The 26,407-nt window shown below is 39.7% G+C and overlaps 1 protein-coding gene across 1 annotated transcript in view; it reads left to right on the top strand.

Annotated features, from left to right (window-relative positions):
- The first annotated feature begins 1,619 nt into the window (after positions 1 to 1,619).
- WDR75 (WD repeat domain 75) overlaps positions 1,620 to 26,407 on the top strand; it is a 36,805-nt gene continuing 12,017 nt past the window's right edge. The window contains exons 1-17 of the mRNA XM_032802584.2: positions 1,620 to 1,868; positions 6,382 to 6,511; positions 8,070 to 8,135; positions 9,618 to 9,717; positions 11,058 to 11,182; positions 13,128 to 13,198; positions 13,964 to 14,080; positions 14,873 to 14,961; positions 15,839 to 15,997; positions 16,472 to 16,531; positions 16,621 to 16,736; positions 17,401 to 17,576; positions 18,395 to 18,558; positions 21,775 to 21,955; positions 23,712 to 23,806; positions 25,036 to 25,131; positions 25,902 to 26,071. Coding sequence (XP_032658475.1) covers positions 1,783 to 1,868; positions 6,382 to 6,511; positions 8,070 to 8,135; positions 9,618 to 9,717; positions 11,058 to 11,182; positions 13,128 to 13,198; positions 13,964 to 14,080; positions 14,873 to 14,961; positions 15,839 to 15,997; positions 16,472 to 16,531; positions 16,621 to 16,736; positions 17,401 to 17,576; positions 18,395 to 18,558; positions 21,775 to 21,955; positions 23,712 to 23,806; positions 25,036 to 25,131; positions 25,902 to 26,071 — 2,001 coding nt within the window. The 5' untranslated portion in view covers positions 1,620 to 1,782. The remainder of the gene's footprint in view (positions 1,869 to 6,381; positions 6,512 to 8,069; positions 8,136 to 9,617; positions 9,718 to 11,057; positions 11,183 to 13,127; positions 13,199 to 13,963; positions 14,081 to 14,872; positions 14,962 to 15,838; positions 15,998 to 16,471; positions 16,532 to 16,620; positions 16,737 to 17,400; positions 17,577 to 18,394; positions 18,559 to 21,774; positions 21,956 to 23,711; positions 23,807 to 25,035; positions 25,132 to 25,901; positions 26,072 to 26,407) is intronic.

The following is a 26,407-nucleotide window of genomic DNA, read 5'->3' as shown; positions in this document are numbered from 1 at the left end:
CATTGCTTCTTGTCCTATTCTAAAAGGTTAAAGAGAACAACATGTCTCCCTCCTCCTTGTAACAACCTTTTATGTAATTGAAACTTTATGTTCCCTCTCGGTCTTCTTTTTTCCAGACTAAACAAACCAAATGTTTTCAACATTCCCTCATAGGTCATGTTTTCTAGACCTTTAATCATTTTTGTTGCTCTTCTCTTGACTTTTTCCAGTTTATCCACATTTTTCCTGAAAGGTGACGCCCAGAACTGGACACAATACTGCAATTGAGGCCTCATCAGCGCGGAGTAGAGTGTACGAATTACTTCTTGTGTCTTGCTCACATCACTCCTGCTATTACATCTCAGAATTATTTCCTGCAAACACTTGTACAGATGCTTAATTTTAGTACTGTAGGTCGTGCCATTTATTTCAGTAGGACAATCTGTGGTAGTAAGGTCATGCACATGCTTAAATGTTTGTGGCTTAGGGTCAGTGTGGGTTTGGATGCTGCTTTAGAAACTTCCCCCTCATACTACTGCTGTCCCCCCATCCCACCTCTAACTCCTCCACCCCAAAATTTCCAGTGTAAAAAATACTTCATGCTGAAACAGCACCTTTCATCTAAAACTGATCCCAAAGCACTTCACTGGCTATACACAGCTAGCAGTGCCACTTGTCACGCTCTATGAAAAATAATAGTATTTAATGAACATGTTAATGAATTGTTTTTAGTTGTAATTAAGGAGCATGTTAACAAATTCACAGATGAAACTAAACTGTGTACTGTTGCAAACAGAAACAAATAATTATTTTTTATCTCTAGTCCTTCGTTAACATATTGCCATTCTTCTAAGTCTGCGCTAATGCAATATCTCTGCTAGCTAAAGTCACTCACTGGGACTGAAAATAGCCCACATTTGTTATGACCCACCAACCAAGAAGGCCACTGTTTGAGGAGCAGCAGAGTCCTGTGGCACCTTATAGACTAACAGACATTTTGGAGCACATCAGCATCGCGTCACTGGAAGGTAAATCCCTTTTGGTGTGATTCTCTGGTGCCTGCAGCTGGAAGACTGCCTTGCTCTCTGAGCACCGTTATCAGGAACATCTCGGCAAAGGACAGGCAATGCAGACATAGGAGACCTGCATAAGGGTTTGGCTATATTTATAGTGCTGGTGCTACCTACGCTGGGAGAGGTTCTCCCATAGCACAGGGAAGTGCACCACCTCCCCAAGGGGGGTAGCGATGGCCACCGGGAGCCCTTTGACCTCGCGCTGTCTACACCGGGATAGGTCAGTATAACGAGGTGGCTGATGGGTGCCACACAGTTACCATAGGAACAACAGGGGCGCCGGGGCAGCAGCCAATGCTCTCACTACCAGCCCTGATAGCGTCCCGAAGCGACCTCCGGGACGGCAAGAGCACGAGACCGGCCCGCTCACTCCACTTCCCCAGGCCCCGCCCCTCGCTCACCTCCCCAGGCGCCAGCCTCTGCAGCCTGACTCTGGCGCGCATTAGTGACGTCACCCGAAACGGCCGACTCCGGCCTAGAACGACAAGGGGGGACGGCAAGAAAGGCTCTACGCATGCGCTTACTACGGTTTCCGGTTTCTCCTGCATTCTTCCTCCAGTAAGGGGCGGGGCGGAGCGAAGCGTGGTGCGCTCCTGCTGACGGCAGTCCCCTGTGACCTCACGAAGGTCACTGAGAGTTTCCTGTCCCCATGTAAACTAAGGGCGGAAGTGCCCTAACCGCTACGCGATGCGCAGTGAGGGTCAGAGGTCGAAGGTCTCGCAGCGGGAAGATGGTGGCCCAGCAGCCGCTCCGCGTGGTGCGCTGCGGCGGTAGCAAGTTGAGCGGCATCAGAGCGGCGTTCTCCGCCGATGCCAAGTGAGAGGGGGGCGAATCAGAGGGGGGTTGTTGCGCGGGGGGCGGGAACTGCTGAACTCCTCCACAGTCACTGGAGCCCGCTCGCGGCGCGACGCGGCCCGGGACCCGCCGGTGAGCCCCACCGGGTCTGCGAAGCCGGCGCGTGTAACGGCCGCAGGTAGGGTGGGGAGCTCACCAGGGGCTACCAGCGCTGTGGGCGCGGAGCCTGCTGCTCCGTCAGCCCAGCGCTGCCCAGGCCGGACACCGACTGGCCCCTAGCGCAGCCCGAACAGCCCACGAGTCGGGTTCGAGGAGCCGCCACCAAACCCCAGAGGGGACCTGCCCTGCCGGTGCCTCGGGCGTGGGAGTCCTTAGCTTCGGGCAGCCCCGCCGTGCCAGGGCTTTTCCGGCCAAGTTTTTAGTCATGAGAAATTTCCAATACGTGGGATTCAGGGCTAGTTGGGAATAAAGCCAAATTTTGAAATGCTGAAATTTCTCAGATGGCAACTCAGCCACTGGCTGGTCACTTTCTCCATCCTCAGCGCATGTGGTGGGAAGGGAAAGATGAGCAGGAACTAGGAAGGGCGCAGCTGGCTTGGTTACCTAAGAGATGTGGGAGTGATACAGGGGGACCTGGGAAGGGATAGCAGGGAGCGTGTAGTAGTACCTTGTACTTGTCTAGTACTTGCGGTCAGAGACTTTCAAAGCACTTGTAAAATTTAGTGGGGAAAGATACTCCAAAACAGCACATCAAGGTAAAGCATTAGACTGAGGAGGGTAGAAAGTAATTAAATTCTCTCATTACTGGTGGAAAACTGGAGGTGACCTGTTGGGGCATGGCTTGACCTGGCTCAGGATAAGTGGTGCATAAATAATGTGTGGATAACTTTGAATGTACAGTTTTCAAAGTGGTAGGCATGTTAGTCTGTATCAGCAAAAACAACGAGGAGTCCTTGTGGCATCTTAGAGACTAACAAATGTATTTGGGCATAAGCTTTCATAGGCTAAAACCGACTTCATCAGATGCATTGAGTGAAAAATACAGAAAGCACGTATATATATTACAACACATGAAAAGATGGGAGTTGCTTTACCAAGTGGCGGGGTCACTGGTAATGAGGCTAATTCAATTAAAGTGGAAGTGGCCTATTCTCAACAGTTAAGAAGGGGTGACTATCAAAGGAGGAAATTACTTTTGTAGTGCTAACAAGGCCAGTGGACACTGCAATGCAAATAAGCAATGATCACATAAACACCCACTGTACAGCAAGCAGGAGGCTCCCAGGTGCAGCTCCAAGGCAGAGGGCAGAAGCACCAAACAGCAGTGGGAGGAGGGACAGCTGAACTGCCCGGCAGGGCTGAGCTGCCACATAGGGAACTTAGGGGGGCTGCCGGTCTACCCTGGTTCCAAGCCCCCACTAGCTAGCTCCAATGGCCTGCTCTTCCTGCAATCAGTGGGCAAAGCAGGAGGCTGTATAACGTAGCTTATTGTTTCCTGGGCATTTAAGAAAATTATTGCCATATTGAGATCAATTACACAATTAAAAGTGAGTGTTTTCTAACATAACTTTTGTTTATGGTGTGGCCAGGACAATGTGTTTGACTCACAATAGAGAATTGTGTTGCAACCTGAATTCTGTATCGATGTTGGCCCATCCACACTACAAAAAAGTTATACGTTGGACACTTCCCTAGCCAGTAGTGTTGCTGGCCTAGTTAGTTGTAGGTCTTATCTGCACGGAAGAATTTTGGAGTGCTAAATAATGCAATTAGCCCGTACCATGCCACACATCATTGCAGGTATGCTTTATGCAGTTTCTTAGCCCTGCTGTGAGCAGCTTTAAATAATATTTGTTCTTAGCCCATGCTAGATTGTCCTATCATGGGACCCCTCTTGAGGGGTAGAAAGGGTGTATGTTTCTTTTTTAAGTTTTTTGGCCTGCATTTTGCCAGAATTTTTCAGTCATTTTAAGCAAACTCAGCTGAGCTAACAAAAGGATGTGTTTTTCCATTTTTGCCTTTTGAGACCTGGTTGCAGTGCTGTATAGGTAAGAGGCGGCAGCAAACTAGCTCATGCACTTCAGTGAGTCCTCTCACCACTTTTCCACAGTGAGCAATTAACTTGCATCCCCACTGAATGTGGGGATAACTGCAAGTGAAATAGGAGTCACTGTGGAGACACTGACATATTCGTTGCCTGCATTCAATATTGATGTTTGAATTACCTAAAAGTTAATTCTCCAAAGTAGATGAACCCTGGTGTAGATGAGGCTTAACTTAGGTGTTGAAATTATTATTATTTATGCAGGATGTTGTCATGACACTAATTTAACTATAAATTCCTTTATTAAATCCAGAGGCTGTGTTATATTTATATAGTAGCTCTAAACATGCCTCAAAAGCCTTAATAATAAGCAATTTACTACATCCAATCAGTAACAAAACCTTTAGAAGCATTTGATCAAGACACTGACAAACAGATTAAACCCAGGGGTGCTTAGACCCATATTAGCTCTAACATAGTCAAGCAGATATGAGCAATGAACCCTTTAAAAGTTTACTTTTTACACCCTTTAACAAACAAGTGATGTCATGGCCAATTACTGACTTCAGCTAAATACCAGTTTGAGACACTTCATCCTTATTTCAAGTCTTAATCCAGATAAGATTTACAACTTCCTTTTATCCCCAAGGCCTATCCTCCCTGTCTCTACCCTCCTTCTTGCTGACCAAACAGTTTTTCATTGCACCGCGGTTCACTTAGGCTTTACTTTTAAGATAACATTCGTATGTGGGATGGGGAGGTCCATATTGCCTCTTCAGATAGATTCAAAACCATTTGCTGTCACGCTGTTGCTCAGGATCCTTTTTTTAGAAACTTTCTCTTATCTCATTAATTTAGTCTTTGAACCAGACATCCTCCCTGCTCCATTCCTTCTGCCCTACTTGCTAGTCAGGGTCTTGTTTTACAACATGCACATTTCTTTAACCAGATTAAAAGATAACTTTAATTTCATATTTATTCTACAGTAGGGGATATATTGGAGTGGGGGTGGGGGTAGTATTAAAGCAGGGTTCTCTAGCCTGTTTTTTGTGCGTCTACACAGACATGAATAAATCATGTTAAATATGGTTATGGACAAAACCTTTTATAAGTAGAGTTATTTTGGTGTGTAGTTGTGGGACTGTCCATTCCAGAACCATTCTTCTCTCCACCCTCCTTAGCTGAGTATGCTGCGTTTGGCAGCCCATAATCAAGGGCTGGAGATCAAAACATAATCTTAAACATGTAGACACATGTTGTTTTAAACTTGTCTGGCTAATTTTCCTATTTTTAGTGTGACATGACACTTAATTGTTAGCATTCTGAGCTGCAAAAAAACCAAAAAGGGTGGTGGGGGCTAAGGAGAGATTTAAAATAGACTTGTTTCAGAAGCGAGGGATGGAACAGCATAAGTGAAATAGTGTCTTCTGCAGCTGTGAAGAGTGGCATGAAGGTGTGCAGAGAGTAGATAAACAGAAGAGTGGCATGCATGACTTTGAACATCAGTAGGCCAATTTTGAATTGGAGTTGGAGATAACTAAGGAACCAGTGAAGCTGTCAAAGGAAAATTCAGGACTATTAGAGAGAAGGTTAGCTCCAGCATGCAGAAGTTTCACAGGGAACCTAAGAATGCCCTCCCTCTGATATTTATCTTAAATTCTTTATAGGAATCTCTCATATTTTTGTTTTGGTATGTTGTTTTTTTAAAACCTATAAAATAGGAGTGCTGAAAAGGTGCTTGAGTCTTAGGGCAGTCTACATTACAGCCCGAGTTGACGCTCAGATCGAGCCACTAGCGGTCGGTTTAGCGGGTCTAGTGAAGACTTGCCAAATCGACAGCAGGTCGCTCTCCAGTCAATCCTTGTACTCTACCCCCATTGAGAAGAGTAAGGTAAGTTGACAGGAGAGTTTCTCTCTCTCTCTCTCTCACACGACTTGCTGCAATAGTGTGGACATAGCCTTAGGAACTTGAGGTTTGGGGGGAAAATTAGCTGATCTTTATTGTGTCCAAAAGTGAGAGCAAGAATTTCCAGGCAGAGTCCTATAAATGTAGCAGATACTGATGTTATCAAAGGGGGATATAGATATTTTATATGTAATATGAAGAGGTATAAGTAGCATCATGAGTGTTTTATTTGTTATGCTGATCAATACAGGCCTTTATTTTTCAAAGTGATCAAGCCAGCAGCACCTTAGCAAGAACTAAAATACATAAGAGTAACTTTCCTGCCTTTACAACTGAATGTTCAAATCTGATATGCTTGTTTGTTCTTCTATTACGTTTGATGGTAAAGTAAGTAAATCTGTACAAACAATGGAAAACATAAGTTCCAAATATGGAGTCATCTCTTTGATGCTGGCCTAAATTTTTCATGTTTAGTAGTTTGTAGATTCAGAGTAGTTACTCTTGACAAACATGAAGTGTAATATCTTTATCCAGAATTCTTAGTCACCCTGTGATATTAACCTTTTGTTTCATCATCTTTTCAGATACCTTTTATGTGCGTCAGGAGACTATGTGAAAGTGTATAGCACGGCTACAGAAAAATGTGTACACATTCTGCAGGGTCACACAAACCTGGTGACAGGAATTCAACTTAACCCCCAAAACCACATGCAGGTTGTTAAATCTTTGTAATTGTGAGTCCAGTCCAGCTAGGCTTTTGATTCTTTCCTGATTTAGTTAAGGAAACTGTACTTGACTTTGGCAGTACAGGACACACAGTCATGTGTGTTTTGGGGTGGCTGGAAAGTGAGAGATGGCTGGAAATAATTATTTCTTATGATAATTGCTGAAATAGTTTCTGTTTACTTAGACTGAAATTGCAATTACCCATATTAGTGTATGAATTTTTTGCTGTAAATCATCAGATTACTCTACTGAGTGGGAAGCTTTTTCTAGAAGCAGAGGTGGACAGATTTTGTCTCAGGTCGCTTCAAAAAATGCTATACTGGAACAACCCAACCGTGGTTCCTTTAATCTAGTATTTGTCTGTCTTTGACTATTGCCAATACTAGGCTCTTCAGCAGTAGGATATGTAGGACCTGATTCATCAGTGCCTCGTGGCCCACTCTGTGCCAGCTATATGGGGAAAAGACTCATAAAACAGCTATAAGGCATACCCAGGTGCAGGAGATATGCCAGGTTTATGGCTGGAGTAGGAGCAGGCATGGCTAAATCCCGGTTATTTCCCAGGGGGTATGGTAATCAGTACATGGCTTTAAGGATTTCCTAATCAGCCTCCCAAGTGTCCGGCTCTGTATTTGCACAGGAATGAGTGGCCCATAGCACTTACAGTAAACGCAAATGTGCAACTATACCTTGGAGAAAAGTATTTCTGATCTCAGCTGGTGTTTGTGTTATGCCCTTATTCATAAATATTGGCAACTCCTATAACTTTTGTCCTCATTACACATGCCTCTCCCCAATATGTACACATCTACCTACTATAACCGTAGAGTGTGCGTGATCTCTTTCAAAACATGGAAGATGGGGAATATATTAGCATTATCAACAGCACCTTAAATACTTGAGTTAATTCTGACCTTCCCTTCCTACTACACTATCTGTAGCAATCAAGTGAGAAATTTGAGGGTACACAGTAATTCAACTGATGGCATCAACTTAAGTTTTGCCTGTGCATCCTCTAAATATGAGATTTTTATCTTGTGGGGGTTGGGAGAAACAAGTGGGGAATACTTAAATTTTCAGCTTTAACTTTGAGTTAGAATACGTTATCTGAAGAAGAAAAATTGAGTTGGTTCTGTTTGGCTTTTTCTGTTGCTGTGTGTAAAATCTGGGCCCACTTGTAGAACTGAATCTATTTCCCGAAGTTCTGTGCATCCGTCATCCTTGCACATGCATTGTAAATGTGTATATAAACATTTATATGCTAGGTAACTTTGATATGATGTTCAGATACAAAATAGGAACACACTGGTCTCAAACTGCATATGTCAAAAGTGTGTGCATCAAAGTAGAATAGCAGCATGTGTGTTTTGTTAGACGTGAACCAGAACTTGGTGATTAGCACTTTTTAAAAATCCAGTCACTTAGATGACCAGATATGGATTTAAGAGCCTAACTTGAGGATCTAATTTTGTGTAAAATCTTGGCCCTAGTGTTTTGCTTTGCAATTTGTGTTCTTTTCATAACTTGTTTTATTTTTCCTTTCAAGCTGTATTCTTGCTCTCTAGATGGCACCATTAAACTCTGGGACTTCACCGATGGAATTCTCATTAAAGTATGTAAATATTTTGTTCTGTCACAGCTTTTCATGGATTCCAGAGTTGTTGTTCACTGTTGACCATCAATTAAATGAATACTAGGACTGAACAAAACACAAAGGGCCAAATGCAGGCTCTCTGAAGCTTTTAGTGGAGATGAGCATAAACCCTGGCTTCAAAAGCAGTGTTTGTTAATGTGGTTTGTATTTTGTCCCTGAGCAGGCCTCTAACTTAGGGCAAGAGAAATTTGCTGACCCCTAGCTGGGGCCTGGAGTGACATGTTTGATGACCCTTTGCTAATTAAGTATGCAGTCCCTTCTTAAATATTCTGTACATTAAAACTATGGTTATCAGAAGGTCCTCAAGAAGTTGCTTGAGACTTACTACACAATTGTGTGAAGATGAAGCATAGGAGAGAAGCTATCCAGACTTTTTCCCAAGATTGGTAGGCTTTAAGAAAGGAGGGAGGAAGAGTTATATGCACAAAGTTATCTATGATTTTTGTGCTCAATGTAGCTCTTCTGTTCTCCCTTCCTTATTTTAACTAGTTGATTGGCTCAGGCAGCTCCTCTCTCTGTCTTTGACTATCTGACTTCCCAGAGAGTTTGCATGTCTTTTTCCTGTTTCACTGGCGGTAAGGATGACTTTCAGATAATTGAAGTTATACCTTATTTTACAGACCACTTCGTATAGGATGGCTTCTTGTATGAGCTGCCTCTCCTCACAATATTCCAGTTCCCCCACTGCTTACTTCTCAATGTTTATTTCTGAGGGTAGCCAAGAAGGGCTTTACAAGCTACCTCTGGTCCAAGGATGACAGTTTGAGGGCTGCTGTCCCACTGCATATAAACTGCCTTGGGACCAAAGCTTGACTAAGGGCAGCTGTAAAAAGATGCGGACAGATGTGTATTGTGGGATGGGTGCTGAGATGTACTTTGCCACTCATCTGAGCAGGAACAATGAGTGTTTAAGGTAGCATTTAGCACCCATGTTGTAGTTATTGATGTCAGACTAGGTGCTGAATGTGTCCCCTTGGAGATGTAGTCTGCGGGCTGCTGTGATGGCCAGCTCTATCCTACTGCACCTGAACTGAGGAGATCTCGTGCCTTGGAGGTTGGAAGATGAATAGGCGTCCTACACATTTCTTCCACCCCACCACATAGCAGAGGATAGGTTGTTACCTTTAGCTTTCCCAGTAAATTTGGCATTTCACACTATACAAATACTGCTAAACAAGACTGACATAAGTCTTTTGTTCTGTAACAGGGTTACCAACCAAAAGAATGCTTTTTTTTCTTTTGATTTCAAATTGAGAATGATCAACTACAAGCTTTTAGCAAACATTTTTTAAAAAGCAACAAGGCCTGTGATAAAAAGAATCTCTGACTAGGTTGTAAACTGTTCTCTATCTGACTGTACGAGAATTTCAGAATAATTGACAACTGTCCAGCAAATTTGAAGTTCTTATTTCATAACTACTTTGTTGGTTTTTTCTTCAGACTTTTCTTGTTGGATACAAACTTCTTGCATTCTATACGCTTGCTGGTTCTGAGGATTCAGTGTTCATTATAATTCCAAAGAAGATTGAAGATTTCTTAGGTACGATATAATTAACTTCAGTTTGTAGTTTGTTGCAATGTGATATTAAGTATTCTGGAATGTTTAAAGGGACTCTGATAACTTAGTTTAGGCCCCAAAATTGTGGTGGTGTTTTTGTTCCAGGGAGAGGGGAGGACAAAAGAAAGATTTACGAAGTCTGATTAATCCTGTGGAAATGCAAAGTTTTATTTAACCCTTCCATTGGTATAACATAGACCCCAAACACAACAATACTGTGTTGGTGCACTGACCAGAACCTATCTGGTTTTGTTTCACTGTCCATGCTGAATGAAATGTAAAAAGTGTACCAACAGCACAGGAGATGGAGAGTGAAATAATCCGGATACATTTTCACTCTTAATAATCTACAGCGTTATTAGCAAACTACATATTGTAGGAAAAGTGTTTTTTAAAAGTTATCTTGAAAGTGTCCTTTAAATATGTAAAATAACTAACTATTGCTGTACACTTAGTGTTTTGTTGTTGAAACTATGGTCATTCTTAATGTGCAATTTAGTATTTTCATTTTTGGACTTTTGGTTGTATCAAAGCTTAATCTTAAACTTCCAGACACTTGTGCTGTACATTATGGCAGATGTAATTATCTGAGTGTCTTGACCTAATTATTTGAGTCTCTTGACCTGTATTTAAACTTCTAAGTGTATCCTGAGGTCATGTTACCATATTAAAAGCTACATCTCTACAATAACCAGTATCAGTTAAGGCTGGCAAGAAAACAAGAACTTTGTTTTGTGGAAAACTTAGAGGTTTCCATTTTTGTTTTGCATCAGAACAAAATTTAAACTCTTCAAAAAATTTTCATGCCCGCATAGCCAGTAGCAACTCACCTGGGATATGGAAGATCCTTGCTCTGCTCTGTTTCTACAGAAAGTTTTAGTTTCAGCAAACGGGCATTTTCAAATTGAAAAAACGTGATGATGGAAAAAAATTTGACCAGTTCTAGTATCAGCATAAATTCAGCTATTCAAAGCCTGAAAAACAGATATGATATGATTTCACTTGTATGATACTCCTATGAATGCCACTTCAGAAGAAGAACAAATCTATGTAATTTGGTTTGGTTTCTGCTTTATGTTACACAGGAAACCACTATGGAAAAATCTAGAGCTCATCTGTCTGTTTTAAAGTTTGGCACGGAAACATCTGAGACAAAAATGTAAAGGTGTCAGGACTTCATCCTTAAGTATGCATTCAAAAAAACAGTGAAAGGAGCTAGTGTGGATTTTATATTAAGGATAAAAGGTGCCCCTACATTCTCGCCTTTTGAACACACATCATCCACAAAATTATTTTATTAACCAAAGTCTTTATTTGACTAGATTGGTTCCAGCTTGTTTCTGTGAAACTGCCAAAAACACCAGACCAAGAAGTGGAAGCCAAGGAGCTGTCTTTGATTTTGGATGATATAGGCCAGTCACCCAAATGTACTGCGTTTGGAAGAGAAGTATATTTACCTTTTTTTAGATGTTTTTCTTTTATATAAAATGTATTAACCACATTCTGTTTAGTCTGGTATATAAAAAAATATGATTAACCAAGTAATCTTGTCGCTCAAAGAAGTAATGATTGTGTGGATGTGTCCACGCAATGCAAACCTAGTGTGAATCCTCACCTTTCCCCTTAACATCAAACCATTGATCTTAGAAAGCTCACCTCAACAAATTTGACATCCAGCACCATCTATTTTTTATAATTTCGTAAAAATATAATAAGACCAGAACTGCTGATGAGTTGCAAAAATATGTCCTACAACACAACTTCATTGCATTCGGGGAAAAAATAAAGGAAAATTGCAGAATTTCAAGCTCTTAATCCAGTAAAATGCCCTTTTCTTTAGAAAGAAGAGAATTACCATTCTTGTACTAGACATACAATACACTTTGGCCTTGAAGGCTTTTTTGTATGGTAAATGTTAATTGAAAATTGTGTTCATGTTGGACCTAGAATATTATCTGCTTTATTTTTCTTGTCCGTCTGCAAAACTTTGGCTCTTTCACACTTAGTGTAAAAGAAAAAGTAAGATGTTAAAGATCAAAAGGCTCTGATTAGATGACCAACTTTATTTGTCTCAGAGCCCTAGCAAAAGTGAGGTAACAAAATAACTCTGAATTCATTAAGCTACATCCCTTCCCTCTTAAAATTTAAAATATATACCGAAAAGAGCACTTGTCCTCTGGGGAAAATGGGAACACACAAATCAAAAGAATTAATGTTGGTTTCTGCCCTAATGTTTTTAGGTCATCTTTTTGTGCATCAGAGCTAACAGTGCATTTGTACTCTTAAAAAAATAAATAAATAAATAAATAAATTAAAAAAAATGACTGTAAAAATAACATGTGGAGTTCCCTGTTTTTGTTACTCTCAGTTCAGATATAAATTTACATTTTAAAAAACTGTTTTGTTTAGGTTTTTTGTGGGGTGTGGGAGGAAGGTTCCCAAACAGCTAGCTTACAAGGTGAGCTTGATATATAAAAGAGAAGCTATTTGAGGACAGGGGTGTTCCCTTAGGTTATGCATTGCCACCAGTAGTAAATATTAAGCAGTTAGAACTTAGCTGATTTTTCGTATGTGAAATAAAAAAAGAATTCTCTCTTCAGTGCCAACAAGAGTATAACTAGTGACAGAAACAAGCTTTTACTGTACTCCCTAGTCACCCGGACCAGATGTGTTGTGTAAGGAGATGCTGTTCTTAGTCATGTTTCAAATTCTGTGTACCCTAATGGATCCTTTGCTTTTACAGAGCAGGACAGGCACTACAGAAGCTTAGGAGTATTTTTTATATTAGACCTAAAGATAGAAGAGAGTATGACTGGAAATTCAATATTTGTGTTATCATCTGTTTGTTCTGAGACAAAATAAAGTAAGCGGTTCTGGTATAAAATTCATGGAATTTTTGGATTTTTAACAAATCACTAAACTATTTTTCTATATGAAAAAAGAATTTGTGCTAGTATCCCAAACAGCCATTTATATGCAACCCTGCAATGTGCACATAACAAGAGATTCCACACATTACTTTACCTGTGCATACTTCTCTGGGATTGTATAGCTATAACTTAGTGCAAAGCTTGTCCCAGTGGGTGTGGGAAATATTTAGTAGTTTCTTGGAGGCTGTTATAGAGAGAGCAAGTTTTAAAAGATTTTTTCAGATTTTTTAGGTTGTATGAGCTTATATTAGCTGTATTAACATGTGGAGCAGTAACATCTCATTGCAAGCAAGCAACTGTCATTGATTAGGGTAATGGCATCTTGTGTCTTTGTCTTGGTACCATTTATTCATGGTGCAGACCTGTTTAAGAAACATGATCAAAGGCCCATTTGTTATGCTCCAATTTCAATGTGAATCTTTATCAAATACGAAGTCCTAACTTGTTGTATTGCTGTAACAGGGTGAATATGTGGCATCAGTGCGTGGTCTTCATCTCCTTGTTTATTTTTTCAAAAAGAAAAAGGTTAACAGGTAAGACTAATGGCTGTAGATGTTGTCAGCTATGAAACCTCATAAATATGTATTGTAACAGGTCAGCTGTATGTAGTTATTTTAGCTCCATCATCATCCTTTGATACCACTGATTCAACTGCATATCATTGCATGGGTAAATGGGATTCCTCATAAATGACTTGTTTTTATTTCTGAAATCCTAGCAAGTTATGTTGAGTAACTGCTTATCCATCTGTCAGATTCTTCCTTTAGAGATTCTCCAAAATTCTGTTCTGGCAGCCCCTCTTGTTCAGTGTGTCTCAGGCTGCTGGTGGGAAACAACAGGCAGTTTGGGCTGCAGTGCCATCACTGATTTGTGGGATGCCAAGCAACTCTTAGCCTAGGCCCAGACTATAGTGTCATCACTTTTCTAGTGCTGGATTGAAACAGGGACTTAAATTAGGATTTTTTTGTAAGGTCCTGATGAGATGCAGATGCTGCTGTTTTTGCTGGGGGTGAGGGGAAGAATCTAGGAAGCGAAGTGGGGATGATGTCTGTCCTTTCCTTGGGAGGGGTTTGCCTAACTTTTGTCAACTTTCTTGTAGTTCAGGAGTACTCGCAACCAGTTGCTCACTCCTCGGAATCCCATATGCATTCAGAAGTTTCTTTTAATTTTCATTTGTGCAGTGATTGTGCTGATCTTTTTTGACGTAGCCCCAGCTGCAGGTAGACTACATACGAAGACCATTGAGAAGCTTCATCTAACATTGAACTCTAATTAAAACGACTCTTTAATTTTTGAAGGTTTCCTTTAAGTGCAACAAGTAGAAAAGGCGCAAACAACTATTTTACTTGTGTAGCCTGTCACCCTAAGGAAGACTGTATAGCAAGTGGACATAAAGATGGCAAGATTCGTCTCTGGTATGTTAAATTTGACAGCTAGCATTGATTTGATATTCTCATAATAGAACTTGAACATAGTGAGTCATGAGTAGGCACAGGACTTCCTGCTTGACAGTGGTGATGAGGCATTGACGTAATTCTCTGACTGGATCTATCATCCTCCCTTGCCATAGTCAGAAGTGGCTCCTGTAGAAATGATGATGAGCTATTGAGGATAGCCATCCCGTTTCTCAAAGCTCTAAATTATGACAGACCTCAAGGCTGTCTAATTTGCATATAATCACAGATTGAAAATGTCTCCTTGGCTGCACCCTGCAACTTTAAAACTGAAGTGTTTGAATTGGGCCTGCTGCTGTGGGTGAAGATAAGAGACTTTTGTACCAGGTTTTGGGAACCCCAGTGAAAGCACAATGGGAGTTCTTATTCAGACAAAGCCAGTCAGTGACTAGTGGAGAGGCTAGCTCTTCTCCCTTACACAGCTGCCTGGGAGAGAGGGAAAAGAGAATTTGAGAACTAGCAGCCAGTAACAGCTCTGCATCAGTGCTCCAGATCAGGAATTGGTCTGTCTTGTCCCAGCTGGCGGTAATTCCCTAGGGATCTTATGCCAGCTGGGGACACCTAGTGTGCAGTCTGTGCCACACCCTTTCCGTCACCTGAACATACAAGAAACCCACATTGGAAGGGTTACAGTAGATGTTAGTATTCTTATTTTACATTTTATTCCATTTGACTTGCCCATTTTTGTTTGCTTACGGATTATTCTCTCCAGCACGTATTCTGCTACTAAATTAAATGTTTTCTTCCTAACAGGAGAAATTTTAACCACAAAAGAGAATACACTTTCTCCACACTGCACTGGCACCATGATGTAGTAATGGATCTAGCTTTCTCTGTAGAGGGTGAGTGCAAATGTCTTAAAGTGCAGGAAGAAAAAAGAAACTGCTGAAGTTTGGCATCATCCACCTACAAACAAATACATAAGTTCTAGGAATGGATTTATGTCTTCAGGAAAGGTTTTTTGAGGACTTTTTGGGTGGAGTAATGGAAAGGTGGAAGCAGTTGTGGCTTTTTTGTGTGCACAGCTGTATACTTGTTACAAAAAAGCAAGGAAATCAGATGTGTAAGCATGTTTCATGCCACTATTTTGGCTGGCAGACACGACTTCAAAGATTTTCCTTCTCTGGCAATGTAAATCCTGAGCCAGCTGTCACCTTCATTATGCAACAATCATCTTCTGAGGAGATGGGGAAACCTAAGTTCTTGTTGGAGCCAAATCCAAATTAAAAAAACAAGCCAAAGAAATCTTCTCTGGGCCCACGCTTTACTTCCTTTGAATTTAGTGGAAAAACTCTTGTTAACTTTAGTGGGAACATGACCCACAGTATTGATCTTGCTTCGAGCCTTTTCTCCCACGCCGGAAGCATTTTGCAGTATTTAATATTAGAGAGTTTCTGCTGTGTTGTAACACAAAACATAGTTGATTCCCCCAAGAAATGAATGAAGTTAGCTGTTCCTGAGATAGTATTTATTAAGTGACATTTTGATGCTTGCAGTAGCAGTGTTTCTTATTGAGTCTGAGAGATCGGACGGGCATGTTAAGAGATTTGACCAGTCTGCGTAGCAGTGATGTATAATTTTTTGCTGACATAATTTAAAGGATTTAAATATAGAATTGGTGTCTAGATACCATAGTGACTAGCACGCTAGAAATATATATAGATATGTCAGTTTGGAATAGTTCCTCTACCTACTTCAGGTTTTTTATTGCATGTGAAGGCACCAGCCTGCTGAGTGGTGGGGTTGAGTCTGTACTGGTTCAGTGGCGTGATGGATCAGATTATAGGAAGGAATTCCTGCCCCGTTTGGGATCGACTATTGAACACATCTCAGCCTCACCGGATGGAACTTTCTATTGTACCTCTCACACAGAAAACAGTAAGCCCAAACCTGTTGTAATAGTATTCATTCCATAAGGAATTCATGATCCATAGATTTATTAGAATATATGCACTTAAGATTCACTGTTTTGGTATTGTACACAAGTTCAAATCTCATCTGAAAGTGTAGATGTTTGATCTTTTATTTCCGATGCTAGCAACAGTTCGCTTTTGTTTACAGATTGTGGAAGCTTGTAACTTAGTCCCAAAGATTCTGATAAGCTGGTACTTTTTCTCTCGTTTCAAATGTTCTTGTGCTGCTGACTTTCCATGTGATTTTCAATTTAATGTTTAGTGCACATATATATGTTGCATTTGTAATTCATTAAGTAATAGAATGACTTCTTAAAATTGAATTTTGGGTGGGTGCATATCCTGATTTTTCCAGTTGTAGAATATTGCTAACTGTTGCTTTTTACATCACATAAGCCTTTGCCTTGCTTGGCTAATTTGTATGTATTTGTACATTTAGAAATAACAATCATACATAGCAACCTGAGTGTTTCTGCCGTAATTCAAGGATTAGTCAAAGGTACGTGCAGTAAAACAACTTTTCTTCTGCTTAGATAGCTAAAGACATCACTTTCTAACTTAGATCGTTGCTGTTGCTCTTCACTGCAGGCAGTGATGTCAAGACTGGTTTGGTGGTTGATCCTAGAACTAAAGCTTTGGTTCTGAATGGAAAACCTGGTCATCTGCAGTTTTATTGTCTCCAAACTGACAAACAGTTGTACAATGTAAGTTGCATAGACTGGTGCTATAGGTTATGCATGTGTGTGACAGAATTACACTTGCAGTATGATGTAGGTACGGGAGAGTAGGTCAATGGTTGTAGCATAAGACTGGAATCCTTAGAGCTGTGTCACAGACTTCCTCTGTGACCATAGTAAAATTGCTTATCTGTGTCTTGACTTGCAGAGCTGTAATGTGGCAAGGATATTACAGAAGTGCAAATTGTTGTAATATATAAAGATAGTAGGATTTGAAGATTTTTTAATTGATTCCTTAGTTATGCCTTGGAATACTAATCACACTTCTTATGGTGATGGACAACTTGGAAGTGAATGTAAGAAGAATAAGATTGTCAGAATCTACAGAAAATGCCCTATACAATGGTCATTGGTGCCTTTTATAAGCTAAATATTGAAATCAAAGTATATTTTGGTGTGTTTCCACATCTTCTGTATTGTGGAATCTACATGGCTTTTGCAGGCATTTCTCATGTATTAAGGCCCATGTATTGGCAATCAGTTCTACTATTAAATATTTCATCTAGTTTTCAATGGTCCTGATAATTTCCAGAACATCTTTCCTTCTGTGGTGTCCTTTTTCCATGACTGACTTTTTTCCAAACTCCCTCACTTGAGCTTTAAAATTAGTTTTGCTCTTGTGACTCTCCAGCTCGATATCGTGCAGCAGGAATACATCCATCAAATAGGTCTAAACCAGGTTGACTTGGTGAAGGCTGCATTTAGTGCTCAAGGCAACTGGTTAGCAACAGTGGAACAGCGAGAAGAAAAAGAAACCGAACTTGAATTACAGATGAAACTGTGGAACTATGATGAGCAAACACAAAGGTACTGATACTTTTATAGTCAGCCCCTGGGTAACCACAAAATATTTGACTTCTTGTTAAATATTGTGCAAATGACTATAGTGTCTACATTTAAATAGCATTCTCACGTATGAATTGTCAGTCACACTTACTCGAATTGTAGTTCTTGAAATTAACAGTTTAAATAAGATTTTATATTCCAGTAGCAGTCTGGTTTCTTTCCATGTTAATACCACCTTCTTGAATCTGTTTTGTCATTCTAATCTACTATACTATCTGGCCAGATACACTGTACTGATGAATGTGTAAACAATACCCCAGTGCTAATACTCACCTGGTTTTCCAGGGCCTGGATTTGTTAATCTTCTGGACACCCATAAAGTTCACTTTTTTTCTTGCTTATTTAGGAGGAGACTGGATAGATGTTACACAAAGTTGTTTGGTACGATAGTTATGGGATTGGAGTTTAAAATTGAAATTTAAATGTTTCTATGTAACAATCATTTTCTGTGTTGATCAAGTGCTAGCTATTAGAAGGGGTACTCAGAGCTTAGGAGGAGCACTTCTAGTAGGTATGTCTTGAAAATCTAAATAAATCAGAATTCTGTTTTCCGAATTACATAATTTTGTGAGGGAGAACAGACCTGGTAAACTAAATGTGAGATTATGTATTGGCTGGTAACAAAATTCTCTTTAAACCACATCTCCCTTTTCCAAACTGCCATCCTCCTCTCTCCCTTCCTCCACCTCCCTCCTACCCCGCACAAAAGAAACAGAACACAAACCTGTTGCAAATTCAAAATGACATAAAACAGTGAATTTAGGTTTTCTTCCCTATAGCTTTACTCTGAACACCAGAATAAACATGCCACATGAGGATCATGTAACAGCTCTGTGTTTCCGTGACACAGATGAATTGGAAGATGGAACTCCTATCTTGGTAACAGCTGGCAACGATGGTCGATTTAAAGTCTGGGTGTTGGTGAATGACTCTGACTCAGAGAGTGAGTACGGCCAAAATGTAATTTTCTCTTATTCACCACCCATTGAACATGTGGAAATTGTGACTCTGCTCTTCTCTATCCATATGCAAGTGCACAGGATCAGAAAAAACAGAAGTAATGCGTTCTCTTCTGTGCACCCTAGTACAGAGTTCCATCACCCTTTTGCATCATTTCCCATAGTTAGGAATGTAGGCAAGTTGGGGGTGTGGTAGGGACATGAATGCATAGATCCCTCTAGCCTAAACCCTACACTAGTTCAATGCATAGGTCTTCCAGGGGGTACATCAACTCATCTAGATATTTGCCTGATTTTACAACAAGCTAAATAAAAAGCACTAGCCAAGTCAGTACAAACTAAAATTTCATACAGACAAAATGAGAGAGCAATTTTTCAGTAATAGTGCACTGTAATGCTTTTTCTATTTTTGTCTGATTTTGTAAGCAAGTAGTTTTTAAGTGAGATGAAACTTGGGGGTTCACAAGACAGATCAGACTCCTGAAAGGGGTACAGTAATCTGGAAAGGGAACAGTGACCTCCATCCACTGCTCATGAGTGACTAGAGCCCAGCCTTCACTTTGCTGTTGGAAAGGAGGTTTTGTTTAGTTTTTATTTTGGGCAAAGTCCTCTTATTCAGAGCTTTGCTCATGAAAGCAAAACTTGGAAAGATGGTATCCTTGTTTAATTGACTTGATCTGTTGCCACATAATGGAAAATACTGTCTTAGAGCATATTACCTTGTAGTTAAATTCTCATCCACTCTTGCATGCAGATATTAAACTGCATTCTAAAATGCAGACAAAACATAATTCTGTGGATTGCATAGATGAGAAATGAAAATCGAAGACCCTTCACCCACCAAAAGTCATGTTGAGACTCATTGTAACACAAAGTAGTAAAAGCTAAGGACTTCACAAGGGTATGTAACATGCCATAGCCCTTCCAACCCACGGTTATGAGGGGCTCCCCATTAATGCATTTCCTCGAATACTGTGTACGGATGTGGTCTCCTCACCTCAAAAAAGATATTCTAGCACTAGAAAAGGTTCAGAAAAGGGCAACTAAAATGATTAGGGGTTTGGAGAGGGTCCCATACGAGGAAAGATTAAAGAGGCTAGGCCTCTTCAGCTTGGAAAAGAGGAGACTAAGGTGGGATATGATAGAGGTATATAAAATCATGAGTGATGTGGAGAAAGTGGATAAGGAAAAGTTATTTACTTATTCCCATAATACGAGAACTAGGGATCACCAAATGAGATTAATAGGTAGCAGGTTTAAACAAATAAAAGGAAGTTCTTCTTCACACAACGCACAGTCAACTTGTGGAACTCCTTACCTGGGAGGTTGTGAAGGCTGGGACTATAACAATGTTTAAAAGGGAACTGGATAAATTCATGGTGGCTAAGTCCATAAATGGCTATTAGCCAGGAAGGGTAAAGAATGGTTTCCCTAGCCTCTGTTTACCAGAGGATGGAGATGGATGGCAGGAGAGAGATCACTTGATCATTGCCTGTTAGCTTCACTCCCTCTGGGGCACCTGGCACTGGCCACTGTCAGTAGACAGATACTGGGCTAGATGGACCTTTGGTCTGACCAGGTACGTCCGTTCTTATGGCACATTTCATTTTGACTAACTTTCCTAATGTTGGTGTGTCAGTCTTCACAGATTCTCAAATACGGTTTTTGACAGCAGCCTTACAGTGATCTGCTTGCAGTTTGGTTGTGTTCATTTTGTTTTAATTGTCATAGATAAATAGACATTTTCTCTGATACCGTTAGACTACATAGGTTATCTTTTTTCTTTTGCTAGTTTTCTGTTTGCCATAGTGAATTTCTGAGTCATTGGATTTAGCTCTTGTACAATGCCTACAAATGCTGAGGTGGAGATAAACAAAGTGTTTTCTAGGGTTAAATAACCTTAATACTAAACTAAATCCCAGTTCCATGAGTAAACACTCTTTGCTCGTAGAAACTGTGTTGGAGGGAATAGTTTCCTACTGCCCTGACTTGTCTCCATTTCTAACTAACTGCACAGCCAGGCTGCAGCCAGTACTAATGGTATGAAGTGGAGAGGTGTGGATGGGGTTTAATGGTTCTTTCTGCTCTCACCATGGAAGTGTTTTGAATCCACTGAATAAGTCTGTCTTGCTTTTTGCATCCTACTTACATACAAGGGCTGTATAGAGTTCAGTGTCATGGAATGCATGGGCATATACAGCTGATCTATCTTTGTGTATCTGCATTGTGTAGTTGGTCTTGTATACCTGGGGACTGAAGAGGAAAGAGCTGCCACGCAACAGTATATCAAAAAACAGTGCAGTGATTTATTTATTGCATGTGTAGAACATCGCACTGGCTTATTTTTGTTTTTAGTAAAACCGATTTTTGTATCTTGCCCCTTTATATCTTGGCACTTTGCCTTCTAAAGAAACAATGTAAAAGCAAAAGAGAAATAAGAACATGTATTGAATATCTTTCTGCATCTTGTAAGCATAGTATAAAGTATAATTCAAAATGATGTTGGGCAGATTCTATTATTATCTTCTTCCTGTCTTTTTTCCCACACTGGCCATTTATTTCAAAATCAATTGAGAGAATATATTGTTACTATGGAACCAACTGGGGAAATTCCAAACTAGTTACTTGTTTGTCGTTGAATAAATCAGCTTGGAAGGAGAAAGATCCTGTTTGTTTTTATGGTAATTGATAATGATGGGAAAGAGATCCAGAAGAAGTTGACAGTTAACAAGAAAGTTTGCTGACAGGTTACTGTATTGTGCATGAAGCTTAACATTTACCTGTATGTTAATCTGGTTCAGTGAAAATCAAGTATAGGAAAGGACATTTACATTTTTAGAAATAACCTCAAGTGCTTTGAAATGTCCAATACTTTTTAAGGCTGTACTTTTTCACTGATAATATTGACTTTCTTTCAGTCTAGTGACAGGAATTAAAATTAAATCTCTCTAACAAACCTTTTTTTTTAAAGTTGCATTTAATGTAGTTTGCATATTGAACAAAAACATTACAGTGTGCGAATTCCATGATATGTCAAATTAGTGGTTCAAGTGCCGAACCTAAAGAATGAAATACTTGCTGGGCATTTTCTATACTGGCATTGTATAGTATCTTAACAGAAGCGCTGCTCAGTTTCATTTAGAAGTTTTAATATGGAAAGAATTCATAAACATATATTAATTAATGGTTCAATCTAACAGAACAAAGTATGGGATGGAGCTGTGATTTTGTGGGCAGCTATCACAACTATCCAGCTACTAACTGCTGTTTCTCAGAAGATGGCTCTTTGCTTGCTGTTAGCTTTGAAGAAACAGTTACTGTGTGGAACTCGGATACCTGGGATCTTATATGCACTTTTTGTCATCCACCTGGAAGAATACAGTATGTAACGTTGTTTATTATTTGGCTTTTCACTTTCAAGTTAAGACTACTTAAAAGGTAATTTCATCTATAGCATTCAAAGAGCACTGGTATGTATTCATACAGAGATGAAATATTTAACATTTGTATAGATCTACTCTGCTTATGAGCTTTTAGAGATTCACTTGAAGCATGCACTCCATTGAATAAACTTTTAAGATACACACTTTATTCTCCCTTCTCATTATAATACTGTCTTTGAGAGTTGAGTATTTGCAGAAGTGGTTGGTTGTGGTGTGTTTTGTTTTGTTTTTTGTTTTGTTTTGTTTTGTTGTTTTTTTACCAAGCAGATCAGGTTTGGAAAAGTGCTTGTAGCTTGAGAAAATAGCTTTTGCTTTCATGGCACAGTAATCGGTATGACCCATTACTATTCTCCGAGCTTTGACCCTTTTATCCATTATCCTCCTGTCATATGGGAACTTAGATTTCTGTGAAGATTAGCTAATGCTGTGAAATTTTTTTCTTGGAAGTACTGCCTGTCAAAGGTGGTGCTCCTGAGAATGGTGACACAGTACTGCTATCAAGTACCTAGCGTGCTGAGGAGTAACTATTTGCAGCAAATAACTGAAAACAAATACTGAGTTATGGCTTAAATGCAAAACTCAATATTTTTGACCTGTTGGTGTTCATGGAACACTTTAGGACTATAACAGTAGTTCTGTGAATTTGTCAGCATTTTTGTAGTTGGTCATTTTCACTTTTTCCTCTGAATAGTCAATTTCTTATGGGTCTCTCACAATAGGGGAAAGAAACTGAGCAATATGTGACTGTAAAAGGATAGAAGCTGGCAGGAAAATTCAGGGACAGGTGTATTAACCACAGCTATGTTAAACTTGCTTTTTAAAAAATTGACCAGATTTTAGATTAATGATAAATCTGTAATCTATTGACCCAGAGAATTTTTTTCTTGTTAGCTATGGTCTACGTGTGGTACAATGATAAATTTTCTGAAGGCTGGTCAATCATTTGGATGGCCTTAATTGTATGTATTGAACAGCTATGCTGTAATTAAAGGGGAACTGTCATTTACTTTAGACCTAGAGTAACTAACCCTTTTGAAACGCATAAACTTACTTTCTGATATTAATATTAGAAATGTCATCACACACAGACTTTTTAAATACACAAATATTTTCTCTTGAAGTACTGGAAATCAGGATGCTACTTAATTGTACTAGCACAAGAGAACCAGAAGTTAAAATTGATTAGAAACAGACCAACCTAATTTTACTCTCCAGTCTGAGGAGATGTAATAAGAAAATCATATTAATGGTGAAAAGTAAATTAGACTAGTAAAACTGAAAAGGAGAGAGAAAATCTGTTGTACTGTTTAGTAACACAGGTAGGAATGCTTAAAATATAGGATTTTTTACTACACTGTGACTTCTTTAGCACCGATGATTATTTAACAGTTTATTGTGACCAGTGTGGAATCAGGCTTATAATGGCGTTGTAAGTGTCCACAGACACAGTTGCTTTTTGCTGAGATTTTTTTAAGATTATAGCACTTTCTAAAGGTTTGCTTATATTTCTTACTGAGCCACTAGAGATGGATCTAGAGGACTAAATTCTGCTGTTACAGTAGATAACTGAGTAGAATTTGGCTTAATTTAAAAGGATTTAAGATTTAACTGAAAGTATGCTTGTGATTGTAATTGTAATTTACAAAGATAAACAGAAGGCTCATTAACTTTTGTTCTGGCTTTTATTCACCTAGGAACTTGTGTTTTGGGAGACTAAGTTGTTCCAAATACCTTCTTGGCACCACCGATAATGGATTTCTGTGTTGCTGGAACCTGCTCACTTGTGCATGTAAGATTGATTTTGTTAAATCAGTGAATGTTACCTGCCAGGGCAGTACTGATAATAGTTAGCACTTACATTTTCAATGTGACCCCGAATACTTTGAGCTTTGATTCTAAACTGACCTGCCGCTTTACAGCCTGTGGACGCATAATAGAGGTACTTTACATACTTCAGTTCTATATAATACTGTAGTCCAGAGGTCCCCAACACAGTGCCCACGGGCGCATCTAAATGCACCCGTGTCCTGGCCGGCAGTCAAGCATCCGCCGAACGCCTCTGGATGATGCCACTTGCCACTGACAAGCAACCTCATCCAGAGATGTCGCTGCTGAAATGCCGCCGAATTTTGGCAGCATTTTGGTGGATGCTCGACCGCCGCCACGGTCCGTTGTCTGGCACCCGCCGGACAAAAAGTTTGGGGACCACTGCTGTAGTCCCTCTTTGCTCCACTAACTGACACTACCACATTGTAAAGCCTGCAGCAATCTTGGCTGAAATGTTTACACCTACATTTTGACTATTGAGGGATTTTTTTTGAGCTGGGATGTGATTAGGCTTGGAAAGTTTAATTTTTTATTGGTAAATGTCAGTAAACATTGATTTCATCATACATGCAAACCAACAAAGTTCTCATCACTAATAGAAATTCAGATAGGCAAAATGAGAAAAATACTCTTGAGAACTTCTTAGTTTGTTTTAAGGAGAGTTACTTTGTATATTTTGCAATGTGATGTTGACAACGGTTATAAAGCTAACTTTTTGAATCTTGATGTCTGCTGTCACCAGATAATTGTCTTACTCTCCCATAATTCCCCACAACTGTGAACATATAAATCAATAATTTTAAAAAGCTTGAAACCTGCAATTTTGTGCATGTTCACAGGCTGAGTACAATGTAGGAGAATGAGGTTAACATCTTTCTACTGGTTAGAGAACTAACCTGTCAGTATGCAAGGGTTATTTTCCATCTCCTTTTTAGAGCCTACAAACTAAATCAGGTATACCAAGTAAAAAACATTCAGGTCTAGAGTGTGTGCACAGCAAACTCCAACTGACTAGATAATCAAACCCTTTTTCTATACTGGTACAGCAGGACTCGTATTTATATCTGTTTTGACTCATATGTGAATATTAAAGTTTGAGTCTTCCAGGCAGAGGTATAGCTTTTCCACATTTGATCTTTTTATTTAGTAAAACATCTGACTTCCTTTCATGTCTTATGGTTTATTTTTTAGTGGAATGGAGTGCCCAGCTCAATGTCATGGTGCTGCAACCTGACCCCCTTTCAGAAAACATTGCTGCAGTCTCACGGCTCTTGGAAGGTTCAGACTGTAAGTACAAAGGTTTCCTCTGCTAGCAAAAGATGGTGAAAGTGCAACAGTGAAAACATAGCTTCTAGAAGATTGTATTTTTATTGTTGAAGACCTTTTTTTTTTTTTTTTAAATGCACAAAATAGACTGTAGTTCCTTAAATTTTGTCTGTGTAAGAAACTGGGCCATGTCTTGACACCAGCAGTTAAGTAGGGCTCCCCTGCTGCCCACCCTTCCCAGAACACAGTTGGCTGCTGCTTTGGCAATGAAAATATTGGTCAGTCACTCTTTCTGCATGGAGTGTTCTTAGTAGGGATGTAAAATGTTAATCAGATAACCAGTAAGACTAATGCTTACCGGTTAACCCGCCTCACTGTTAACTTCTGCTAGCCCTTTAATTGGCTAATATTTTTAAATTGTTTTAATAGTTAATTTTTTAAACTGTATTTACATCCCTAGTTCTTAATCCTTTCCACGCTACCTAAATTTAGGGGGGGTGTAGCATTTGTTTCACTGTGTATAATGTCTCATATAGATCTTCTGCAGAGAGGTTTAGTTTCTGTTTTTGCTCTCTGGCTGGGAATACCATGAAGGTAGCATGTACATTCTTGCGCATGGGAGTGCCTCCTGTCATTCAGTAACATCTTATCCATCCAGTTAAGGATAACTGCACACTGAAGTTAAGGGGAGTCACATCTTTGACTTTGACATGTGGGGCCTTGTCTAGCCCAAGAAAGGTGGGAAGAAAGTTCTTTTGTTTGTTAAAAATAAAAAATATTTGTTTTGCCAGTGTTTGTATTTAAGCCAAATGAGCCAAGGCCATTCTATATCCAGAGAAATGTCTGTAGAGAGAGAGTCCAGTGGGCTGTCTTCATTCCAAGAGATGTGCCTGATTCAACTGGCTCAGAAAAACACCAGTGGTTAAGCAGATCTCAACTTTACTTCCTGACTGAAACACAAGTAAGAACTGACAGGCGGGGAAGGGGAAATAAGAGAACTGTCACTTTAACATATTCACACTAGCTGCTAATCAAGCAATAAAAATCCAAGCCTCTGGTAGTCAGTGTAATGGGCTGCTCTGATGATGACGATTGATGATGATGATGTTGCTACTTTCAACCCGCATAAGGTATGATGTGATCATTAGTTTTCAGTTTCCAAAACAGTCCAGCTTCTTAATTGATTACTGTTGATTCCACTTCAGTTATTCTTAGTTTTTACTGCCTCAACCAGATGAAAGGCAACACTACATAATCTGATAAAAATCATTGCCATTATTGCCTAACACTTATCAGA

Source organism: Chelonoidis abingdonii, chromosome 10 (genome assembly GCF_003597395.2).
Source record: "Chelonoidis abingdonii isolate Lonesome George chromosome 10, CheloAbing_2.0, whole genome shotgun sequence".
Taxonomy (NCBI): domain Eukaryota; kingdom Metazoa; phylum Chordata; order Testudines; family Testudinidae; genus Chelonoidis; species Chelonoidis abingdonii.
Note: the sequence above shows the minus strand (reverse complement) of the source record. Positions and strands in the feature narration are given on the sequence as shown.